This window comes from Neovison vison, chromosome 4 (genome assembly GCF_020171115.1).
Source record: "Neovison vison isolate M4711 chromosome 4, ASM_NN_V1, whole genome shotgun sequence".
Taxonomy (NCBI): domain Eukaryota; kingdom Metazoa; phylum Chordata; class Mammalia; order Carnivora; family Mustelidae; genus Neogale; species Neogale vison.
The window spans coordinates 11,553,940-11,576,896 of record NC_058094.1 but is presented as its reverse complement, the minus strand read 5'-3'; the positions used below and the strand labels follow the sequence as shown (position 1 = coordinate 11,576,896).

Below are 22,957 nucleotides of genomic sequence, written 5' to 3'. Positions count from 1 at the left end.
TTAGCTTCCTATCTTAGAGCCTGGCATCTTAGAATCACAATATAAATATCCTGATTCATTATGTAAGTAAAACGGTCCCTTCGAAATAAATGCTTTTTGGAACTAATACATACTGTGTTTAAAAATAGATATATTTCACTGCAAAAAAAAAAAAATCAAAGAAATCAAACTAATTCATTCATAGATTCCAGAATCAGAAACAAATGCCAGATTCTATTCAGAGAAAACAGGAACTTATGGTAGTAGATGGTGATCCAACATTAATGAAAAACTGTCAGACTACTAATATTTATTAATAATAAATGTATCAGATCATCAACCCTTAACTTAAAAAAATACCAGCTCTACTATTTATGAAGACCCTAATAAGAACTAACATCTCTACTACGCGTATGACTTGGTCTCCTATTAAACTTTCACCGTCAACTAGGACATGAGCATTACGATGGGTATATACTGAGTTTCAAAGATTTAGACTCCCAAGGGTATAGCTAGTAAATGCCAGATGTTTCTGACTCTACAGCCTTATTCTTTCTACCACAGTACATAACTGACTGTCTCTCAAATAAAGCAACACTCTACCCAGCCTTCTGTAACCTTCTAAAACGTGCATCTATGGATTACTACACAGGAGGTACTTCTTGTATGTCTAATATGTGCTGGTACTAAGCTAGATACTACAGAGACATTATTTGTCACCTACACAATAACTCCAAACAATAGTTCTTATCTTTTTTTTAATAGCAATTCAGAAAAAGTCCTGTCGACCGTGTGCCAGGCTGGGGGAACAGAGATGAAAGCAGACATGCTCCTTATGCCCACACGGAGCGTGACTACACAGAGAAGAAAGACAAATTATTATGGTTGTGATGTGTGTTAAGAAGTACATGATACAATGACAAAATATAAAAATAGAACCTCACCTAGTTTAAGGCTCAGGAAAAGACCTCTCTGAGTAAGTGACATTTGGGCTGAGACTGAAGTGTGCATTAAAGATGAAAAAGAGCTTGCGAGCAGGGCAGTGAGCCCGATCCTGAGCTGAGAAGAGGACACAGCAGAGGAATGGCAAGAAGACCAACACATGTAGAAAAGAGAGCACAAGGAGGAGAGTAACCTAAGACTAGAACAATACGTGTGTAATTTATGTGCCATAGCAAGTATTCTGGTCTTGTCATCCTAATGTCCCTGGAGAAACTACTTGAGCAGGGTAGTGCTATCATCAGATTAACATTTATAAAAACTCCATGTCATCTGCTATGTGTAGAATGGATTGCAGAAGTACAGATGGTTTACAGAAGTGCAAGAGTGGATGTGAAGGTCAACTAAAAGGAAAAACACATTTTAGGTATTTTAAAAAATGGCTTACTCATCTCTTGAGATTCATTCCGTCTGTCAGTATTAATGTAAGTGGAAAGCAAAGTTTGAAAGAGATGAGAATAGTAAAAAACTGTTAAACACACGCACACGCACACCAATACTGTTACAGGCTGTTAAAGAAAAAAGAAATTTGCATTTCCTAGACTTTATCAAGTCTCAGGGTAAAATTAACATTCAAGGTGCTCTGCCACTTTGGGAGAGGGCAGAGCCGCCTCCCGGCCTGGCCCCCCCACCCCGAAAGAGTGCAGTCCAGTCACTAGGCTGAGCTGGGCTGGACAATAACCACGCTGGAGAACTTCTGTCCCTGAATGGCTGAAGCACTCAAGGGCAAATCTGCGAAAAAGGGGCATCTCAAGACAATGGCACTGCATATCTGCCTCTGGGACACCTAGACCAGCCTCTCATTTTGAGAGCCTCTGTGGATACAAAACAATCCTACTAGTCTTTAATGCCCTGTGTCAAGAAAGGAATCAGAGACAGAAGATCCCAGAAGATGGCTCAGGTCTCTGGCTGAGTTGTAAAGAAAGGGATGTCAAGAAGATGATGTAGGGATTGGTCTTCCTGATGGAGCTCCTAAAACAAAATCACGCGAACAGGGTTCTTAGGAAAGGTGACAAGAAGAAATTAACAAGTTACTAAGTTCTAGAAGAAATTAGCTGGTAGATCAGTGCACAACGTTACAAGGAAGAGACTAACTGGGAAAAATAATAAAGACAGATTAGTCCACAAAGTAGAACAATAATGGGAAATGACTGGATGCCTAGGAAGAGGAGGCCCCTGTCCAAAGTCCCCCTTTAGCGACAAGCATTTATTCTCACCACTGCCATCCACATCTAAATCAAAGACTTATATCGGAACTTAAATCCTCAGAAGAGAACACAAAAGATGTGGATGGTGGGTGACTTAACATAGCCAAGAAACATGACCACACTCATTGTGGGCAATCTAGCCCAGAGAAAGTGAGCCAGCATGTTGGAGAGACCTACCCATTATGATCCCAGGGGATGGTCCCTATTAATAAGCCCCTGAAACAGGAAGATGACTGAGGAAAGACAAAGGAGTCTGTTTATTGTCTGATCATACAACCTTCACTGAGTTGCCTCAACTAGGAAGGCCTCAGACTAAAATAAGCAGGTACAGAATATTTCCCAGGCCAGCAACATTAATCTTATAGACTAAGGTCAGTATATCTTCCAAATTAGTCGAGTGATCCCTTCCCCCTCTCTCCATAAGTATGCAAACTGTCAAGGGATCAGGGTCCCTCTTCTGGAATACACACCACAGTGTATCTGCAGTGCTGAGGCCAAGCACCCTCTCCTTGGGATAGCACGATTCTGAAGGATCATGTGGATCTTAACAGGTGGTGCTTTGTGGGCTATTTGTAATGTTTATCCTCACCGGTGGCTCAAGTAGGAACAGAAGAGACCAACGGTTTAGTGGATATAAACCAGATGGCCTACCAGACTTGAAGTCCAGATAGGGTACTGAAAATCAGAGAATTTAAGTCATGTGGTCAAGACCACACAACTAATACATGGCAAACACCAGATTTCTAATAGGAAGCTATGCCTCCAAAGCCTAAAATCTGTATTATTGCTCCTCCTAAATACCCAATACATATCTGATACATCAAATGTGTGTACTCATTTTTTTTAAAAAAAGATTTTATTTATTTGACAGAGAGAGAGAGAGATCACAAGCAGAGGGAGAAGCAGACTTCCCATTGAGCAGGGAGCCTGGTGTGGGGCTCCATCCCAAGGACCCTGGGATTATGACCTGAACCCAAGGCAGACGCTTAACGAATGAGCCACCCAGGAACCCCCAGATGTGTGTACTCATTAGTTCACCTTCACTCACTCAAGAAACAGTGAGCTCCTATCATATGTAAACAAGGATATGTTACTGTCCACAAAGAACCTGGAAACATTATTAACCAGGTTACTGGGGAAGAGATGAGGAGTAAACTGTCCTGTATTAAATTTGTACTTTCCTTATAACTTTACAGAAGTCCTTAGAGTAATCAGAGTTCCAGGCTCCCACAGGACGGTATGAAAAACAATAGCTTCTTGCTATTACCTATGTTATAATATACTCTGGTGAAATGGAACAGACACCACTAGCCTGATTTAATTCCGATAGTTAAAACATGAGAAAACACGTAACCCTAACTGGTTTGGCCTATTTTACAATTATTCTTTTCTAACTGGCAAATGCTAAGAGACCAAGAGGAGTCTGAGTAGGCCTGAACACCATCCAAAGCAATAAAACTTCAAATGCAGCCAGGAACTAGCAGCACAACAAACACTCTAAATATGAAGGAGTCAAGATGATAATCACAATTAGAACACTTCAGTCCAATGAAGCTACAAAATTACAGATTACAGGGATACTTGATCAAAAGGTTGGCAGAGTGAAAGAACTGACTGTCCTGTTGAGGTAATAAGCTACAATTCTTACTTCTAGTAAGAAAAGGATAATTTGTAACAATACTTCTATTTCAATAATCTGTACCTTTAACAGTCTGTCCTTCATCTAAGAAAAAGAGCAGTTCTCTTAGTTTTTAAAAAACGTAGGCATTTAAAAAAACAACAACAACAACAAAAAAAGTAGACATTTTTAAAAAATTGAACTTCAGCTTTGAAGTAGGTTGCAGACCCAAGTGGTCTAGTAGCTAATATGAAAGTTATGGAGAGCCAGATAGAAAAAACTAGGAAGTGACAGTGACCTACTGCAAACTAGAACACTCAAGCCCTAAACCAATGGACACAGAGATGCTCTGCCATAGAGATCGCTTCAGCCAATACCAATCAACTGCCCAAGCTAATGATTTTTCCAAGGCATCTAGAGACTTAAAAACAAACTAATAAACAACGAAACACAGAACTCAAGTAATTACCAATTTCTAAAACCTGGTAACTTATGTCTTTCAAATTACTCCAACAGCTAACTACCTAAACCTTAACCTGCTCTTCCTCCTCCTTTAACAGAAAGGGAATTCCAATTCTGCTTACTCACTGTATGGAAGGTACAATTCTGATCTTTGAATAATCTTACCCACACCAGGGAAAAAGCAAATGGTTTTGAATGCTTTTTGTTTTAATAACTCCCCAGATAATTTTGGGCACATCATCAACTTGCTATTTCTCATCTTGTACCATTTTAGATACATGAACTGACCATAATCAGCAATTATTTTTAAGGACACAAAAATCTAAATAACCCAAGGGCCTGATGGATTAGTTCCCACACATGGGACAGGATGTGCTATAGAGCTGGAGAGAAATTCTAGCACGTGTTTCCAGGACCCTTTAGGCTAAAATAAACAAATAAGAAAGTAAGTAAGTAAATAAATAAATAAATAACAAAAATCAGGCATTTCCTTGTGGAAGTTATAATTTGTTGGGGGAAATGGTCTAAATAATTTAAAGACCTAGGTTGATAGGGATGATACAATTATGCTGTAATATTACAGTCTAACAAGATTGCTGTACCTATGTAGCATATAAATTTAGCAAGGTGAATATAAAATACTCTACATTAATTCCTTATCAATAAATGACTTTTTCACTAGGGAAGTCATAATTATGAAACTTTCAACTTACCTAACCTCTGAGAAAATTCATAAAATGTCTTTAATTTGCCTACTAGTGGGACAACTGCACCCCAAGCCTTCTCTTGCAACTTCTCATCTGCTGGATGCTGGATTGCCTTCAAAATCCAAAGAATAAAAATAGTTAGAGTTTTAAAAATCAAAACAGTATTATTTTTACATTAAAATATAGGTTTCGGCAAACACAGGAAACCCTGGTATACTTGATAAAATATGACCTGCCTTTCAGACCACTAAGCAATCTTTTGTGAACACGGAGGGGTCACTCCCAAAGAAAGGTATTTTCTTGCCTTTATCTTTCTTTTGCTTTTCTTACTCTTTTATGGAACTTAAGGCCTTTTTTTCAACCATCTGGTTTGTTTTCTCTAACATTTTCAAACAAGCTAAACATGCTATCTGAAAGTTGAAACTCATAACCAAAATGGGGGAGTGTCTGGGGGGTCCTTCTTATAAACATTATCAGGAGGTATCGACATGTTTAGATTTTCCAAAGGCAACTAGTACTCTGACTCCATCCACACTAAACTGAAAAACAAGAAAGCAAAATAAAATTGAAAGCAGACAGATTTAGGGAATGCTCTGAATAAATAAGCTACAAACTAAACAAATGGACTATGTATGATTTACACAATGTGCCTTATAAGCTTTCCACTACATGAAAATTCTGATTTTTTTATATAAAACTTTTTTTTTTTTAAAGATCATATTCATTTATTTGAGAGACAGGTAAGAGCATGAGAAGGGGAGGGGCAGGCAGAGGGAGAGGGACAAGCAGTTTCCCCATCAACAGGGAGCTCTGGCGGGGCTGGATCCCAGGATTCCAGAAGTCCAGGACGCCAAGATCCCGAGATGACCTAAGCCTAAATCAGATGCTCAACCATCTAGGCCACCCAGGTGCCCCTATATAAAATGTTTATGAATTATATTCAAACACAGTAGGATTCTGAAGTGAATCCCATTTATGTCACTACCTAGAATTTTAATATTAAAGAAAATCAGATGTTACATGTAACAATCCTTCTTTCACATTAATATGAATATTTCAAAGGGACTGTGATACTGTCCTGACAAGTTCTTTTAGCCTCAAGACCCAGTCTCAGCAAAGCTTTATATCAAGTGGTAAAAATCTGTTTCTTATTCAGGAAATAACCAAACAGATAAAAATTAAAATTTTCTTTTCTTGAGAAGCATATCCAACTTCTCTTGCAAGATCTAAGAGTTATTTTCAAAATAATAACTCATTCTCATAATATCAAAATGGTCTGGCAAACACACCTACTTTCACAACTGCGTGAGTTAACTGCTTCCCTGACCCTGCCCTGCCTGCATTTAGACTGGGACACTAGTTGCTCTTTTATGATAACGTGTTATGGTTCTCACTGTAATTGTGATTCCTTTTCCTTTCCCATTCGTTTCACCGCGTTAGGCGACATTTTTGGTAGAGCACCCAGACAGCCCAACAGGCCAAGGGCACTCAGTACAGGTCGGCGGTGAGACTGTCATGGAGCAGACATGTTAAGTCCCAGCTCCAAAACGTCACAACTGGTATAGATTCATCAAAACAGTAGCTGAGTGTTCTTATTCCCCTCACCAGTGGCCTATCCTAGAGAATAAGCTTTGTTTATTTAACAGATTCTGTATTAAATCAAATTTTATTCTATTTCAATCATGTTTACTAAAATGTTACTTAAACAAAAATATAAGTAATTCCACATCCCCAGCACAGGTTTGTACATTTACCTTGCTCTTGAATGATACTGTTTCGGAGAATATTTTCTAAAATGTAATCTAAAAAAAAACTTTATAGATCTCATTTTACAACTGGCCAAAAAGACCTCCAAAAAAGGAAACCATTTTATAATAGCACTTGCATTAAAATTACTACCTTCATAAACCAACCAATATTGAACTTTTAACAATTATCGTATATTAGTAAAACTGCTTGACAGTGATATGCATTTATTAGTAAATCTGAACACTTTATTTCTATTGTCTGTGTTTTTTCATAGGTAGAATAGTAGTTCTCCCAAGTTTATTTAAGTCTTTCTATTGACAGTTACTGTAGTGGTATCTGTTCTCTGTATATTTGTATATAATCAGCTTTTATTTGTACCCTCCTTTCTTAAATTGTTTTCCTATTATTCTGAAATATGCTATTTATGCTTATAGAGTTCAACCCAGACATCAATATGCACTCCTCAGTGAAAGTTTCTTCAAATGCTTGAATAGTTACACACTTACCTTAATCTACAGATTTAAATGCTATTTTGTTTTCTAGCTTACATATTTTTTATCTATTTTATTTACCTATTTCTCCTTTACCAAAGAATTAATGAAGGTACCTTAACAGGTAGCCTGGTAAAGTGAATCTCTTACTATCGCTAGTGATTCTCCCCTTTCCTTTGAGTGTTATTTTCCTATGTAAACTCTAACTCTGTGGCGTGTATTTCTCTGCCCGCGCGACCAACCACGGAATGCCACGAGTGCACCGAATATGGTGACGGCGCTAAACCGGGTGACCACAGGGTCCTACGGTACTCCCACCTTTGGTCACTGCCTCTAAAATTCCTGGTTTCACAGCTCCCTAAGTCCTCTTTGAAATGTCTCCTAAAGGTTTCCATCGTTTTACTGTCTTTTAGAAGATGACAACTACATTCAATTAAGTCAATAGATGCATTTCATTAAGTCAACATAAAGACTGCAGTGAGCGTTCCCACGAAGAAGGAGAGTAACCCTTGACTTGGTTAAGTTTAAAAAAAAAAAATCCTAAGGGCTCTAACCTTAAAAACAGGTAAAAGTCTGTATCTCTACAGTTTTTTTCTTTATTGCTTATGGGAAACAACTGTAACCAGCTATCAGAATTCAACCATAAAACTTTAAAAAATTTAATGATATAATACTGAACAATTAAAAATAATTTGTAGCACTGATAATCAATATGAAGACACTAAAACACTTTCAGAACAAACTATGAATTGTTGTGACCTCCAGGAAAAGAATGTGTCAATTAGTTAATTAAATCCTGTTTAATCATTTAAATCTTCCATATCCACAAATGTTTGGATTTTTCAAATTATGTTTAAATGTTTAGGATTTGAATTTCACAGAAATGGTTACATGCCTTTATTTACTGAAATCTAAAGGTTTCACTTAAGCTAATGATACTGGCAAGATTCGTCTAAGCTCTTGTATTTATTTCTTCGACAGTTACTAAATGCTTCCTAAACACTGTTTTAGGTGCTGATGACACACAAATTAGTAAGAAACCAGGTTTACCCTCCTCCTCAAGCTGGAGGTGGTGGTGGAGTTATCAACATTAAATTTCAGTAATTTTTTAAAAAAGTGATAGTTACCGTAAAAGAAATGTGTGCAAAGCACTGGGGCAAGACAGTAAGGGGGAAGTAATTACTGGGATGTGAAGGAAGGAAAAGTGTATGTGTGTAAGATGTTCAAGAAACAAACAGCCCAAACCAGGAGAGCTTAAAAAAAAAAAAATGAATTCACAATATCTATAATTTCCCTCAGCTCATGATATCACCAATGGCTAATCTAAACCAGAAACCCTGGAATCATTAACTCCCCTTCTCCCTTATATTAAACATCCAGTCAATCACCAAAACCTGTGGCCCCTTGGTCCAAAACTAAATCGTCTTGAATCATCTTCTGGTACCCACACTTAATTCTGCCTTCACTAACACTACAGATGTCATCAGAGGAATGGAGCTGGTATGCGGACCATAAAACCAACAGACTGCTGCTCCTTGACCACCTCTCACTGTCAGTTATACAGAAGAACAGAAGAAGCAGAAGGGTGGGAAAAAATGAAGAAACAGGACAATGCCCTTAAGAAATGCATCATGAGAAAGAGATAGGTCCAGAGGCTAGGGTGTTTCTTTGGGTGGTAGAGGACACCCAAGTATGTGTATATTCTGAGGGGAAGAAGCCAACAGAAGAAAAAACATAGAAGATGTAATTAAGAGAAGGAATAATTAAAAGAGCAAAGTTCCAGAGGAGGATCCAGAACAAAGGTAGAGACATTAGTCTTGGTAACAAGTAGAGATACAGCTTTTTCTGAAAAACAGAAGAAGTGGAGTAAGAGGAAGTTAGAAACCTGGATGAGTTCAGAGGCTCAGGAGAAGATAATTGAGGAAACCACACCAGATATTTGCTCCATGGTGTAAAGTCATCAGACAGTTGGGGGAGTCCAGACCACAAGGATGACAGCAGCCTTCTCCCGGGAAGCATAGGAGGAGTGGGGAAAAAAATAAGAATAGCAGGACAAAAGGCCACAGAAAGTTATGTTCTCTTCTCCGCCCAAAAAGTATGTATGTATGTATGTATAAATAAATAAGTAAATAAATATTATAAATCATCCCTCATGGATACTGTAAATTTCAGATGTGAGAGCAACCAAAAAATAAAATTTTCTCCAACATACATAAATTACATATTCAGAACACTGTTTTCCTTTTACCCTTATATCACTAAAACCACATCTGAAATAGTCCAAGTAAGTGATCATTCTTTAAGTGTAATACTTAATATGCAACAGAGAATTCACAAGTATGTACAAAATGGCTTAAGAAGAGGGACACAGAGAATTTTAGTTTATTGGAAAATGTTTAAACATCTTTACCTCTCGTATTTCATGGCCAGCTCCTCTATATGATTGCAAATCCTCCAAGATACCTTCTGCATCTTTTAATACTACATTCACCTGATTATAAATTTCCTTCTCAGACTCTGTAGGCTGGGCATCTAAATAGCAGGAAAGCACAAAAAAATTTACAGTCACATGATTTTTTTTAATAAATGTGTAACTCTAAGCAATGAACAGTCTCAATTTCTAAAGATGGCTCACATCTTATTCAATGTTAACTCTGAACTTCTCAGAAAAGACTGGTAATTTTTCCATACTTCTACAACATTTGAATAGCTAGCCTCAAGTTTGTAAATACACAAGGAGCAAGGGACCATCAAACATTACTATTTATCTTAAGTTACAAACCATGACTTGGTATATTAAATGAAATTGAGAATTTTAATTCAAAGTTCAAATTGTGATAGTGGTAATAATCACTTTTACTACTATAGTAATCATTACCAGTAATGACAGTAAATGCATGAATAACGATTTATTTTAATGCAACAGAAATGGAAAGCCTACTAATGTATCTTGTTCACCTATGGTTTAAAATTGAAACTACTTTATTTTCCAGAAAGTTCATTTTAGTGATTTGAGTGTCAATATAAAATAAATTTAAAACTATCTGAAAATAACAGTTGTTAGACGTTCCCCTTTCCTAGGGACCACTTTGAATTCTGTGCCAATGCACTTCTCTGCTGATAAGCACAAGGTCAAAACTCCTGTGTAGAGGAGTTCAAATTACCACGCTGTTTCAGAATGGCGAGGCTGCTGAAAACCAGATACTTGCAGCTATAATCCTGTCTCTGCAATTCTGAAATACTAAAGCGAAAACGGGTTCCTTGCACACTTTGGGACAGAGAGAAAAATGAAGGGAGAATTACAGTCATCAAAAGCACAGTCAGGAACACAAACATATGGGCATTTCCACCACCTGTGGTGTTAGTCACAGAGCATATGCTGACACATGACTAAATCTGGATTTCTCTCTCCTAAATTTGAGGTAGCAGAAACCCTGTTTTTAATAACTTGGTCATTTGTTTCTCTAAGGCTAAGTCTTTTTTATTTAATAAATTCTTTTCTTTTCTTTTCTTTTTTTTGAGAAAAATGGGCAATTTCTGTGAAATGGGAGTTTTTCATAAACCTTTCCATATAGACATTTGATGCTACAGATAAGGCATAATGCACTAAAAATTATAAACATTATGATCATCCTCCTGTTTTAGAGAGGAACGATGTTGGATGAATTCCTCCACACAAAAATTGTTCTTATGGAGTCAGGGGAGGAAGACCAAATTGATAATATGAATTCAGAACATTTCGGATAAATCACTTTGTCTACCAATCATATAAAACTAGTACTTAGACTTTTCTACATCCACTTTACCTTCCCACAAATACAAAATATATTTATTTCTTTCCTTAGAAAATTTAAAGAAACTTAGTTCACACATGAAACTAGGAGTCCAGATGCCTAAGAACTGTAACTTTATTTTGCAGATAGGGCAAGTTGTAACTCAATTCCATCTATTAAAGCTGCAAACTAGTCAAAAATATTCCAGTTTTTAAAAAAATCAACAGGGTACCAAATTTTAACTTCAACATACTTAAACAGTACTATGGCAACAATAATTCATGTGTAAAGTCTACTTAAGAATTTGTGTTCTTGTGTCTGTTCCATTATTTTCTGAATGTTTCAGAAATCATCTACTTTTTTAATAAAAATACTGTGACAAAATAATTATACAAGAGGAGCCAAATTAAAAACACTCTGTATCCAAAGCTGTAATGTATATTACTAAAAGTAAATATTTATATTGTAGCTAAATGATTTCTTAAAAATCAGGGTTTGTTATTTAGCAGTAATAATTTCTCATATTTAGCCAGACCATATTCTCCAAATTAATAGTAAGACACACACTAAAAAAAAAGTACACCTCATAATTTTTATACTTACACCAGATGCAATAGAGAAAAATAATTTTTTAACATGCAAAACAGCAGTTTTATACTTTTTCATATGGAATTGTGAAACTACAGACATAACATCAATAGTAGACACGTATCATAGTTTTAATTCATGAAGTGGGAATTCATGACAAAGGACAATATTTTGACTGATATATATCAAAAAATACTTGTGAAGTTTGGAAATACTAAACTGTATTTTTGGTGTGGAGACTAGCCGTTAACAGAAAAATGTGACACTGAGACTTACATACAAAAGAAACATCATTAAGCAGATTTAAGTAGACCTTGAAGTGGTTACTAATGATCAGAAGTGTAGTAAGTACCAAGAAATTTAAAAATAAAGGAGAAGATTCCAGTTCTCCCTAAGGGTGGAAAAAATACCCAGCACCACACTGATTAAACATTTTTTAGACTGTCACAGGAAAGTCACATTTATAATTTTGAAAGCTGCTGAAGACTGCTGTAGAAATGAAGACAAACAGAAAGTAGCAGACAGGTAATAAGCACTACTTTACTGAGAGCAAGTCATGCAAAAGGGTGAAATACTAGGGAGGGAGAAAGACTATAAAATAAAGCATTTTTTCAAAAAATGGTATCATATATAATGCAACCAAGACTTGTCACTTTGATTTTTCATGGCAAAGAATGAAAAATTTTATTACTTGAAGAAAAAACTATCACTTAACCAGCTGACAAAAGGACATTCATTTGAATGCAAAATAAAGTATCTACTACTTAGAGTAGTAGTGATTACTCATCAAGCTTAGTTTTAATAGCTGTTCAAGGGAAATTAAGGCATTTTTCAGTTGCTCTTATTATTTGAAGGTAAAATTAAATACTGTAATTTCACACTGGTTTCCATTAAAGAGTCACTGAAAATAATTGCTAAAATTCAATCTGAATTTTATACTATTTTATACAAAATACAAAAGGGGGCAAAGATCAGCTACAAAAAAAAAAAAAAAAGTCAGAAAGCCAGTCGCATAAAAACTAATTGTGATAAGGGGTCACTGTGCTTTAGTTCTGCATTCACTCATTCAGTAAATATTTATGATCTATCTCCCTAAGTTACATTGAAGCAGGGACCTCAGTGTATACATAGGCCGTACAGGATGTAAACTCAGTCCCAAGCAGATTTTCTGTAATAAATTATTTGGTGAATGATTGAGAAGGTAGAGACACAAATGCACCTCCACCATGAGTTAAAGGAAACTATTATGCATTTTCAACTCTGTACGAATATAATCTTTCATCATTTCAGAAAAATAAATATAAGAAAATGCCACCAGAATAAAGATATTTCAAAGTATAGGGAGGGCAAAAGCAACTGAAAATATGCAAGAAGTAAAATAGGAAAATAAAATTAGACTAAAAGACTGGATTTCAATAGTTTTACAAGATTGCAGGGGACAAGTGACACAAACGACACAAGAATTAGAGGAAATGTATGATTCAATGGAAAGGCACTTTAACAAAGAATTAGAGAAAGTAAGATTCCATTCCTCCTTTACAAACAACCACCTTTATTTACTCTCCTATTCTGGTCTACCTTGAGATAAGTTAAGTCAAGTTAACTAACAGATACTGAACTTCTAACATTCAGAGAGCACTATGTGAAGGATGGAAAGGGACATAAAAATAGAAGTTCCTATTCTCCTAAGAACAACAATTTAATGGACTAACAGATACAACAGTTACTCAGGCTAAAGATGTGTCATTAGAATGAGCTATATCATTATCAAATAAGAAATTAAAAAAAAAAAACTAGAAGAGGCTATACTGCCCCCAATTCAGTGCTTTTTATATGCTGCCATTAGCATAACTGCTGCCAAATTTTATGGGGGCAATTCTGGGCTTGTATCTTAGTTGAACCATTATTCTTAAATAAAATCTTATTATATAGTTAAAATTTTAAAAAGGTCCTCTTTCTAGTTCACCTCGAGTAGGTAACAGTCTATTTCATTTAACACAGAATGTCATTTCATGCCTTAAGGCCTTTGTAGATGCTGTTCCTTCTTCCTAACAATGTCCTTCACTAACTTACCCTGAAACATTCTAACTCACCCTCTACAACACAATTCAAAGGTTACCATCAGAAAGTCTTCCAAGATATCCCATCTACTCACTGCTAGGTCAAGTTAATCCCCTGTGATCTATACCTTGAATGGTAAAGGATGTAAAGGAAATTATTAGTTTGTGTTTCTATCGTATTATACTGAGAACTCCCAAAAGGCAGGGGTTGTATCTTTGTTATCTCTGAATCCCCAGCATCCATCTACTGGTTGGCATACCGGAGGCAAGCTACAGACGTTTGTTAACTGAACTGAAAAACCATGTATGTGCATGCATGTGAATAAGCGAATCATGATTTAAAGACATCTTCATTCTGTAAACTACTGGATTCCATCAGATCATGTTTTATATGCATAAAAATACTTAATTTGTATACAACTTGATACAAAATGCCAGTATATCTATCTGTATGGAATTATTGCTCTAGCTGCCCAATCATGGAGACACAGTGATCTAGATTTAACCACTATAAATGATCGAATAGTAAAGCCAAATTACTCTGGTAACCTGAATTATTATTGTTCAACCAGAAACAAACAATGTAGTATGAAATATGCTACTTTAAAAAAGAATGTGGCTTTATTCTCAGTAATCACAAGGAACTGGCAAATCAACTATATTGACAATTCCTAGTCTGCTATGAAGCTGTTGAAGACAAGACCCATGCGTTGGGCTAAAGTCACTGAAATAGTCTAATGATAAGATAAACTTTTACAAACGGGAATATGCAACAGATCAAAGATAAAAATGATTAAGAGAACTCAATGTTACAATCAAAAGAAAACATTTAAAAACCTAGATAAATAACAACCGGCAAACTCTGGCCGAGTATACAGTATATCAAGTGTCAAACTGAAAGTTCTACATTGGCTGATAAGGGCAACAAATACGTTTTACTTTACATCTGTCTTTAGTTAACACTTCATATATAGTTCTTCATTACTGGTTATTGGTGTTGGTAGCAATTTTAACCTATTCCTGTCACTAAATTAGCTATTTAAATTTTAAGGATAATGGTTCAAACCCCCAAAGACTGTAAAATCAAGACCAAATAATACTTAAAATACTACAGTGAATTTGTGCTTCTCACTTGACCACAACATGATGCTAGGTTTATAAAAAGATCAAGTGCCAAGTCTTGAACAAGATCTTGACTGTATCAAGCCAAGATTCTGCAAATGTAAGGAATTTGAGACAGAATAAAAAGGAGACAGAATAGCAGAAAAATATACAAGACCAGTTTGAAACAGATGCAAATAAACTAAAATACAGCTCTAACGTAAGTTGCCTCATCTGAAAGAATAATCTTCAAGTCAGCAATGTGCTTAACATCCCCAAGCTGATTAAAATTCATGCCAAACATGCACTTAAAATGGCACTGTTAAATTGTTGAGAAGGGTCAAGAAAACTAATACTCATTTAATAAAATCTTCCCCTAAGAACCCAACAATTTAATATGGTCCTGATATTCACATTACTTTTCTTTGCTAGCCTGTACACAGGACCCAAACTGTAAAAGAACAGTTCTAGGAATGTAGTAAAATTTAAAAAAAAAAAACAAAAAAAAACAAAAAAACAAACAGAGACCACAAATAATTCCATAAAACAGAGATAAGCTACAAACTGATTCATATGAACTGTCCTCGTTTAAAGAAAAAATATATAAATTATCCATAAAATAGAACGAATTGTATAATATCACATAAACTTAAGTTGATGGAAAATACAAAGACTCTCTGGAGATAGATTTTAAGGGATTTGCTTATTTTGTTTTTAAAACCCAAAAAGGTCTTAAATTTTAAGAATTTAAAAATCTGTTCAAATGCTTTAATCTCAAATAAAAATGCATAGGATCACACAACTTAAAAATTTTTATCTCTTCACCCCTTCCTAACAATTTTCTAATAATGATCAGTTAAAACAGCCACATTCACAGTGAAACAACCATTTAATTTCATTGTTCTCAATCTGACAACCAGATAAGCTAAAGCGATACAGACAGCCAAAAAGCAAAAGCTCTCCAACATGCACAGGGGTCAATGACACTTACCTGCCACTCTTAGACCATATTACAATAGGTCATGCAACATAAAACAAACAGAAGGCAAATTACTTAAAGGTCTGTGAACCCATTATTTTTCTTTTTATTTAGAGTTAGAAAAAAAAAAAAAAAAGGATTCCTGAAATACATACATATAATGAGTTTAACTTTTCAAATTAATTATCTGTAAAGATTAAATAATTAAGGTTCACACTTACCTTTTAATATTATGCCCAAATTACTGAGCTTTGAATGGCCTTCATGAACAGATTTGTAATTTAAAATACTTTGATACATAGAGTAATTAAAGCCTAGTCAATTTTTCTCAACTGCAATAAATTTTCCCCCAAATATTGCTTCTATTAACAAATCTCAAAGTAGCATTTGTCCTTTCCACCAAAATTTTCTCATGAAAATTTTCATTAGAGTATCTCCAATTACAAAATAATGTCCAACTAGGAGATAAGACTCTCCTATAAAAATTCAAGTAAAAACATTTTTTCATAATTTAATCTATAAAATATGACTTCTAGTTCTAGAAGGCACCAGAAATTTTACTCAAACAATTCATAGCTCAGTCATGCAAAGCAGTTAAAAAGATGGCAAAGTAGAAACATTCATTTAGTGCAAGACAGACGCAGTCTACTGCAGGCAAAGAGAAATAGATATAAAATCATCTTCTCACTTTCAAAATCAAGGAAAAAATTTGGCCCCTGCTCAAGGTCTGTGCATGTCAAAACTTTAAGAAGATTCCCCATGTTAAGGTACCTGTCAAGACAAGAATGAGAAAAGAGAAAATATCCCTTTATAAAAAAGAACATCTGAAATTTAAAAAAAAAAAAAAAAAAAAAAGTAACAGGGAAAATGTTCATTAGGCCATGAATTCATCCTTCAGGTTACCCAGACTGTGCTCTGGCAGACAGCAAACCGGGTTCTCAGGGTGTTGATATGTAGGACCTAGAGGTGAAATGTGGTTTTCCTGTACACAATGGCACAACTGTTGGTCTAATTCTTCTCAAAATTCTCCCAAGACAAGTTTCATTAATGGCCTTATAATGAAAAATTCTTTAAGTATTCCAATAGTGCTAGTATTCTGAAAAAGAAATTTCTTATCAAGAATTATTCACATGTAATCTTGTTTAATATTGCACTGAAACAAAGATTTACTTCAAAGCCAAATATGGAGAGTTTTGGCCACAGCTCACCTTTGCATTTCATCTTAACATAGCAGAATATTCAGCTTACTTCCTGTATGCCATTCATTAAAGCATGTATTTCTAACCAAATTTGGATTATTAATAAATTTGTGGAGGTTGTTTAAAGTACTGACTCTGGATATGCAGCACCACACTGATTTTCGGTAAGATTATCACAGGATTCTGAGCAAACACATTGCTGGGCGTAGTCACCAAGGCATACTATTAGAATGTTCATCATAAGGCTGGTTGCTTCATGGACTAATGAAAGGACGGCACTGGCTACAGACTCAACATGACTTTAGCAAATGAAAAACTAAAGAATTATACATACGATGGTGATGTTTGCCTACGATTAAGAAAAAAATCATGCAAATTTTGTTTGATCCCCATATTTTATTAACAAATATTCGGGCCAGCCTTCACTGCGGTGTGACCATCTTTCACCTTTACCATTATGCACCAGCTGTGAAGGGCTAAAGAGACTTACTTTCAAAGTCCAAGAAAAAATGTGCTGCATTGTGGTCTATGTCCCTGGTTAGCACCTTAATGAGATTACCCATGCCAGCAAACCTAAAAATAAAAATGGCAACATCATTTAGTTCCAGTAAAAAAAATTTAAGCAGAGGCCTGGGATTTGGCAAAGGCTGGCTTGCTCATAATTACCAACAGGTGCAGGTTTATATACTTCTGGCATTGAAAATTTGGAACAACAAAAGCACATTGGCTCTTGAGTTTAGAGCCCTTTCCCTCTTTTCCACACATCAAAAAAGTTACATAAAGCAAGACTGGAAAAAAGATATTTTTACATGTAACTTGCAATATTTACATTTGATTAATAACTATGCTAGTGTTACTCCTTTAAAATGTTTGAGGCATATATTCTCAATTTAACATCAAAAACAGATCTCCCAAATAAGTGAAAACTGAAACTATTATTTTTAATAGGGAGAGTTTCCACCCTACTGGGAATACTAGGAAGACAGTATTTAAACCACATTTAACCATTAAAGACCGAAGGGAGTTATCAATCGATGACCCATTTAGAAAGTTTTACCACACATAAACCAGTATTTTTACATCTTCTATATTCCTAAAATTAATCAGATTTTTCATTATTTAACTCAAAGACTGATAATTCAACAGTATCAACTATATACAAACACACAAAGTATATGACTTGGAACTTAACACAGCAAACAAGCAAAAGGGAGCCAGCAATCATCACAACTTAGTAAGTTTGCAGAGGAAAAACGGTAAAAATTAAGGCATTAGCATAAATCTTGCCCCTCAATCTGCCATCAGTCAGTGAGGGTGCAGGTGGAAGGTGGAAGGAACATCCGGGAAAACAGGCTCAAACTGTGAAACTGCAGTAACTACAGGGAAGGCAAACTGTGACAGCACAGGCACCCCACACCCTCCCTTCTCTCGGTTTCAATTGTTTTTTCTTCTCCAAATAGGGAACTGGTAGCAAATATAAATGAAACAAAATAAAAAAGTAACAGTATTTTTTATCAGTGAAAGGAGATGTCTTATTACTCACCCCCATTACAGACCATCTGAAAAGAGTTAGGACTTCTGGGCATCTATACTGTCCACCCCCCCCCTTACTCTCTGGACAGTGGCATACTTAATCTGACTCTGAGCGTCCCAAAGAGGAGCTAACAGTATATGTGTAAGTTATTTGCTTTATGGGTCAAAGTGTGGTGGACTGACCACACACTTCTTAGAAAATGTTAAAATTTATTCACAAATGATAAACACTGAAAAGTCCTCTCTTCCAGTGGGAGAGGTCAGAATCTATCTTGTTTTTTATATTAAAATCCTTCTTACACAGAATTTCACTGGAAAGATTTCATACAATGTTCTACACAGATAAACTGAGAGTAAAAGAAAGGGAAATATTTCATCTTAATTATCTTATCCACTGAAATTCTAGGCTTTTTTATACACAGAAATATAAGTGTTTTTCCAAAATCTTCACATCCAAATAAGACCTCAAATTGGTTACCAAATTTATTCAAGAATTGTTTTTTTCCCCTTTGGAAATATTTGGAAATAGAGTACTTCACAGCTTTAATTTATAAGTTTTCACATATATATGGAATATCTGTTTCTAAACATATATAAAATTCCTTCACTAACAAGAACTGAGACCAAATATACAAAGAATTACCTAATGGTATCAAAATTTCAACTACAGAAGGAAAATAAGCACAAGAGAGGACTGAAATTATCTTTAAGAGAAAAAAGGCAGCACACCATTTGGTGTTAAGAGAGTACTTCTGTGGAATCGAACCAGAATTCCACCTCTAGCTGACAAGCTGTCGGACCTTGAGGATGCCAGTTAACATTTCCAGGACTCATTTTCTTCATCAGCAAAATATACATACCACAGAAACTATTTTAAAGGGTTATTAGGAGAGTTCAGCAAGATTAAGCACTAACTTAGCACAGGGTCTGGCACACAGAAAGCATGTGATAAATGTTGGATATTGTTAACTATAACCCTAGAATTACAAAATTATTTTTAAAAAACAGTAACAGCTCTACTTCTTTAATATAAGCCAGTCTTCGACTTATCAATGAATTTCAATGTCATAAATCACAGTAACTGACAAAGTCCACTTATTTTCAAGAATATTGCTGAAATGCTATCCTAAAATTCTTCTTACGAGATCATCATCAGGTACAGGAGGAAGGGAGATTAGGTTTCCTTACCTTTTTACTTGTATGCACACAGTCGATCCTCAAGGAAAATACTCAAAATTGGCCAAGTCTGTCTGCTTCATTTCCCTATACACACCTCTGTGAACTTCTACTATGTGGTCCTTCTTTCAAGGCACCCTAGCCCGATGTGACCTTAATCCCCTCAACAAGTACTCAAAAATTTAGAATTTCTTACCTCTTCATCCCAAACACGTAGTTTGAAAACGGCCCAGCTTATCTAGTACAGGTTTCTCAACCGCAGTACTATTAACATCTGGGGCTGGACAATTCTTTTGTGGAGAGAGGACTGTCTCACACGGTAGGACCTTTAGCAACATCCTGGGCCTATATGTATGGAGGCTACATATGTAATATAGCACACGAGTTGTGACAACCAAAAATGACTCAAGATACTATCACATGTTCCCAGGAAGAATCATCCCTGGTTGAGAACCACTGAATGTAGTATGAATGCATACAACTCAGAAAGTTTCTTTACCAAAGACCACTCGAGAAAGATCTACATAGGGATGCCTGGGAGGCTCAGTGGGTTATGCCTCTGCCTTTGGCTCAGGTCATGATCTCAGGGTCCTGCGATGGAGCCCTGCATCAGGCTCCCTGCTTGGCAGGGAGCCTGCTTCCTCCTCTCTCTCTGCCTGCCTCTCTGCCTGCTTGTGATCTCTCTCTGTCAAATAAATAAATAAAATCTTAAAAAAAAAAAAAAAAGAAAAGAAAGATCTATGTAGGCAAACCAAACTACATATGCCTCTTTGAACAAAAACTCACGGAATTCAAGGAGTTAGGGTGGTTCAGTTGGAGGAGCAGGAGACTCTTGACCTGAGGGTTTTGAGTTCAAGCCCAACGATGGGTGTAGAGATTACTTAAATAAATAACTCAGGGAATTTTTCAAAGACCTGAAAACAGTTCATTATAATATCATCAGTTATTGTATCCTTTTAATAAGGATAAACGAATAAATCAAAACCATATCCCTGTCTTGCACAGTTTAACTCTTTAGCCAAAATCACAATAAACAAAACCTCTTCATCCCCTGATTTCAACAAATACAGTATGGTAGCTGTCAGGTCTGGTAGGTACCAGACTGCCTGGTACCCCAAACCCCAGCTCTGCTACTTACTTCTAAGCCTTGCAACTATAGTCAGGTTTCTTAATTTTCCCATGCCTCATCTGTAAATCATTAATAATATTAATATCCACTGCAGAGGGTTCATAAAATCATTAAATGGGTTAACAGAAGCAAAACATTTTGTAACCATGCTTGGCACCTATTTACTGTTAGAGGATCTGTTCCAGTAGCACACCCCAAGGAACGCTGAGGCTTCAGAGTGTGTGGAAGCCATATTTCCTGCCACAGAAAAAGCCAGTCTGTCACAAAGGATAAAGCCAGAATGCACTAGAGAAAAGTGTCCTGAAGTCACTAATTTCTAATTCCATTTGTTCCTGAATTCTAGGCTGCCATTTCCCTTGGTTCAGTTGCTGGATTTTCCTCTGGCTTTAAGATATCCTAGTATATTTCAACCAATTTCCTTTTTATCTGTTTAGCTGAGGTGGGTTTCTGTCATTGACATCTAAAACATTCTGACTAGTAAGATTTCTAAGTTTTAGATTAATAAATGTGATACAAAAGACACTAAGAGATAAAAAAGAGAGTGTTAAGATTATATAAAACTCGGGCCAAATGCTTTTTATTATTTGAGAGGCACTAGTAAGTAATAAATAGTATAATTTAGAATAATAAACTGTTTTACAATCTGAAAAACTAAATATTATAAGTAGATTAAACTAAATATTATAAATATCTACTAAATAAGCTAAGAAGAAACGTTACACACAGAAATCAGATATAGGTGACTTCAAGTGTTCACAGTATTTCTGGTAAAATTTTGTGATTGTGAGCTCTTATGTTATATGTTTGTTTCCAAGTTGGTGAGTTACCGGCAAAGGAACTTGCTCTTCCTGGCCTGGAGTCTGTGGAATGTATTTTTGAGCGCACAAAAGGCACTTAATAAATACACTGGACCATTTTCCCACAAAACATTTGAAAAGAAGCTTCTTTAATTAGAATAATAGAAGCCAACAGAAACATAACTATACGTTACAGTTAATGTACTATTAACTGTACAGTTAATAGTATTAAGTGTACAGTAAATACAGTATAGTTAATACAGTATAGTTAATACTATTAACTGTACAGTTAATGTACTATTTCCTCCCTTTTTAGAAAATTCCTAGGAGATGCTGTTATTTCATTTACCCTTTTGCGCTCAGGGGCTTTATAAAGCTGTCTCCTCTGCGTAGAATGCTAGTCCCCAAGATTCTCCCACGGCTGGCCTTTTTTTCATTCTTCAGGTCCCACTAATGCGTCCTCTTCAGACGCGATCTGTCTGCCAACCTTATCCACAGTAGATGCCTCCACCTTAGTACCTTCGATCACATTACCCAACTTCCTCCGTCAGCATATTTAACATAATCTGAATTACTTTATTTGTCAGTTTGTTTCACATTTGGTTTATAAACTTACTATTTCTGGGTGGGGGAATGAGAAAAAAGAAAAACTCACACCAATTAGCTTCCTTATAAATGAGGGTTTCTTAAACTCGGCATTATTAACACTTGAACCATATAATCCTCTGTTGTGGGAGCTGTCCTGGGCACTGTAGGATGTTGAGCAGCCTTCATTCCAGGCCTCTACTCACTAGATACCTGGTATCACCCCAGCACCCAGCTGTGACAACCAACAGCACCCCAGATGTTGTCAACTACCTCCTGGGGGGCAAAACTGCCCCAGTTAAGAAGCACTACTTTAAATGTATAGCCACTAACATGAAATGCATCCTCAGTTCTGCCCCACAATCCTATCAATCAATCTACTCTCCCACTTCACCAGGTGACCATTCCATAAGGCTTATTTATTTTAAATCTCCTCACACCTCTAACAACCTATCTTCCATCCTCAAGTGCACGAAATGACTTCACTATGTTGTCGAAAGAGAGAAAGAAAGAATGAATCATCTACTGTTCTTTCCACCCCTTCTTCACCAGTAACCATTCAGTGTGCCTCTCTGCACCTATTCCCGAGAGACCTGGTTCTCCTACCCACGGCTTCAGGTCTCCCGTACACCATCCTGCCTATCGTCTTTAGAGCAAGAACTGTTCACACAAGTTGCCTGTAGTTATTTTTTTCACTTTTTACCTCCCATTCTTTCAATGTTCCTATCTGGCTTTTAGTCCCACCAATATGATGAAGCTAGTCCCTGTCAAGATCCCCAAAGCTTGCATCTGGCTAACTCCAAAGGGCAATTTTCATACTTCAA

At 36.0% G+C, this 22,957-nt stretch overlaps 1 protein-coding gene across 8 annotated transcripts in view; it reads right to left on the bottom strand.

Moving 5' to 3' along the window:
* The window catches only part of LOC122904295 (CYFIP-related Rac1 interactor B), a 520,830-nt gene that overhangs the window by 16,181 nt on the left and 481,692 nt on the right, over positions 1-22,957 (bottom strand). For 3 of the 8 annotated variants that reach the window (XM_044244945.1, XM_044244943.1, XM_044244947.1), the window contains 3 exons: positions 16,403-16,485; positions 9,624-9,745; positions 4,980-5,085 (listed from right to left, as the gene is read on the bottom strand). In XM_044244945.1, the coding sequence (XP_044100880.1) occupies positions 4,980-5,085; positions 9,624-9,745; positions 16,403-16,475 (301 nt within the window). In that variant the 5' untranslated portion in view covers positions 16,476-16,485. Of the gene's footprint in view, positions 1-4,979; positions 5,086-9,623; positions 9,746-16,402; positions 16,486-17,403; positions 17,487-22,957 lie in introns of those variants that run through there. The other 5 variants (XM_044244948.1, XM_044244944.1, XM_044244941.1 and 2 more) reach the window with 3 other exon arrangements.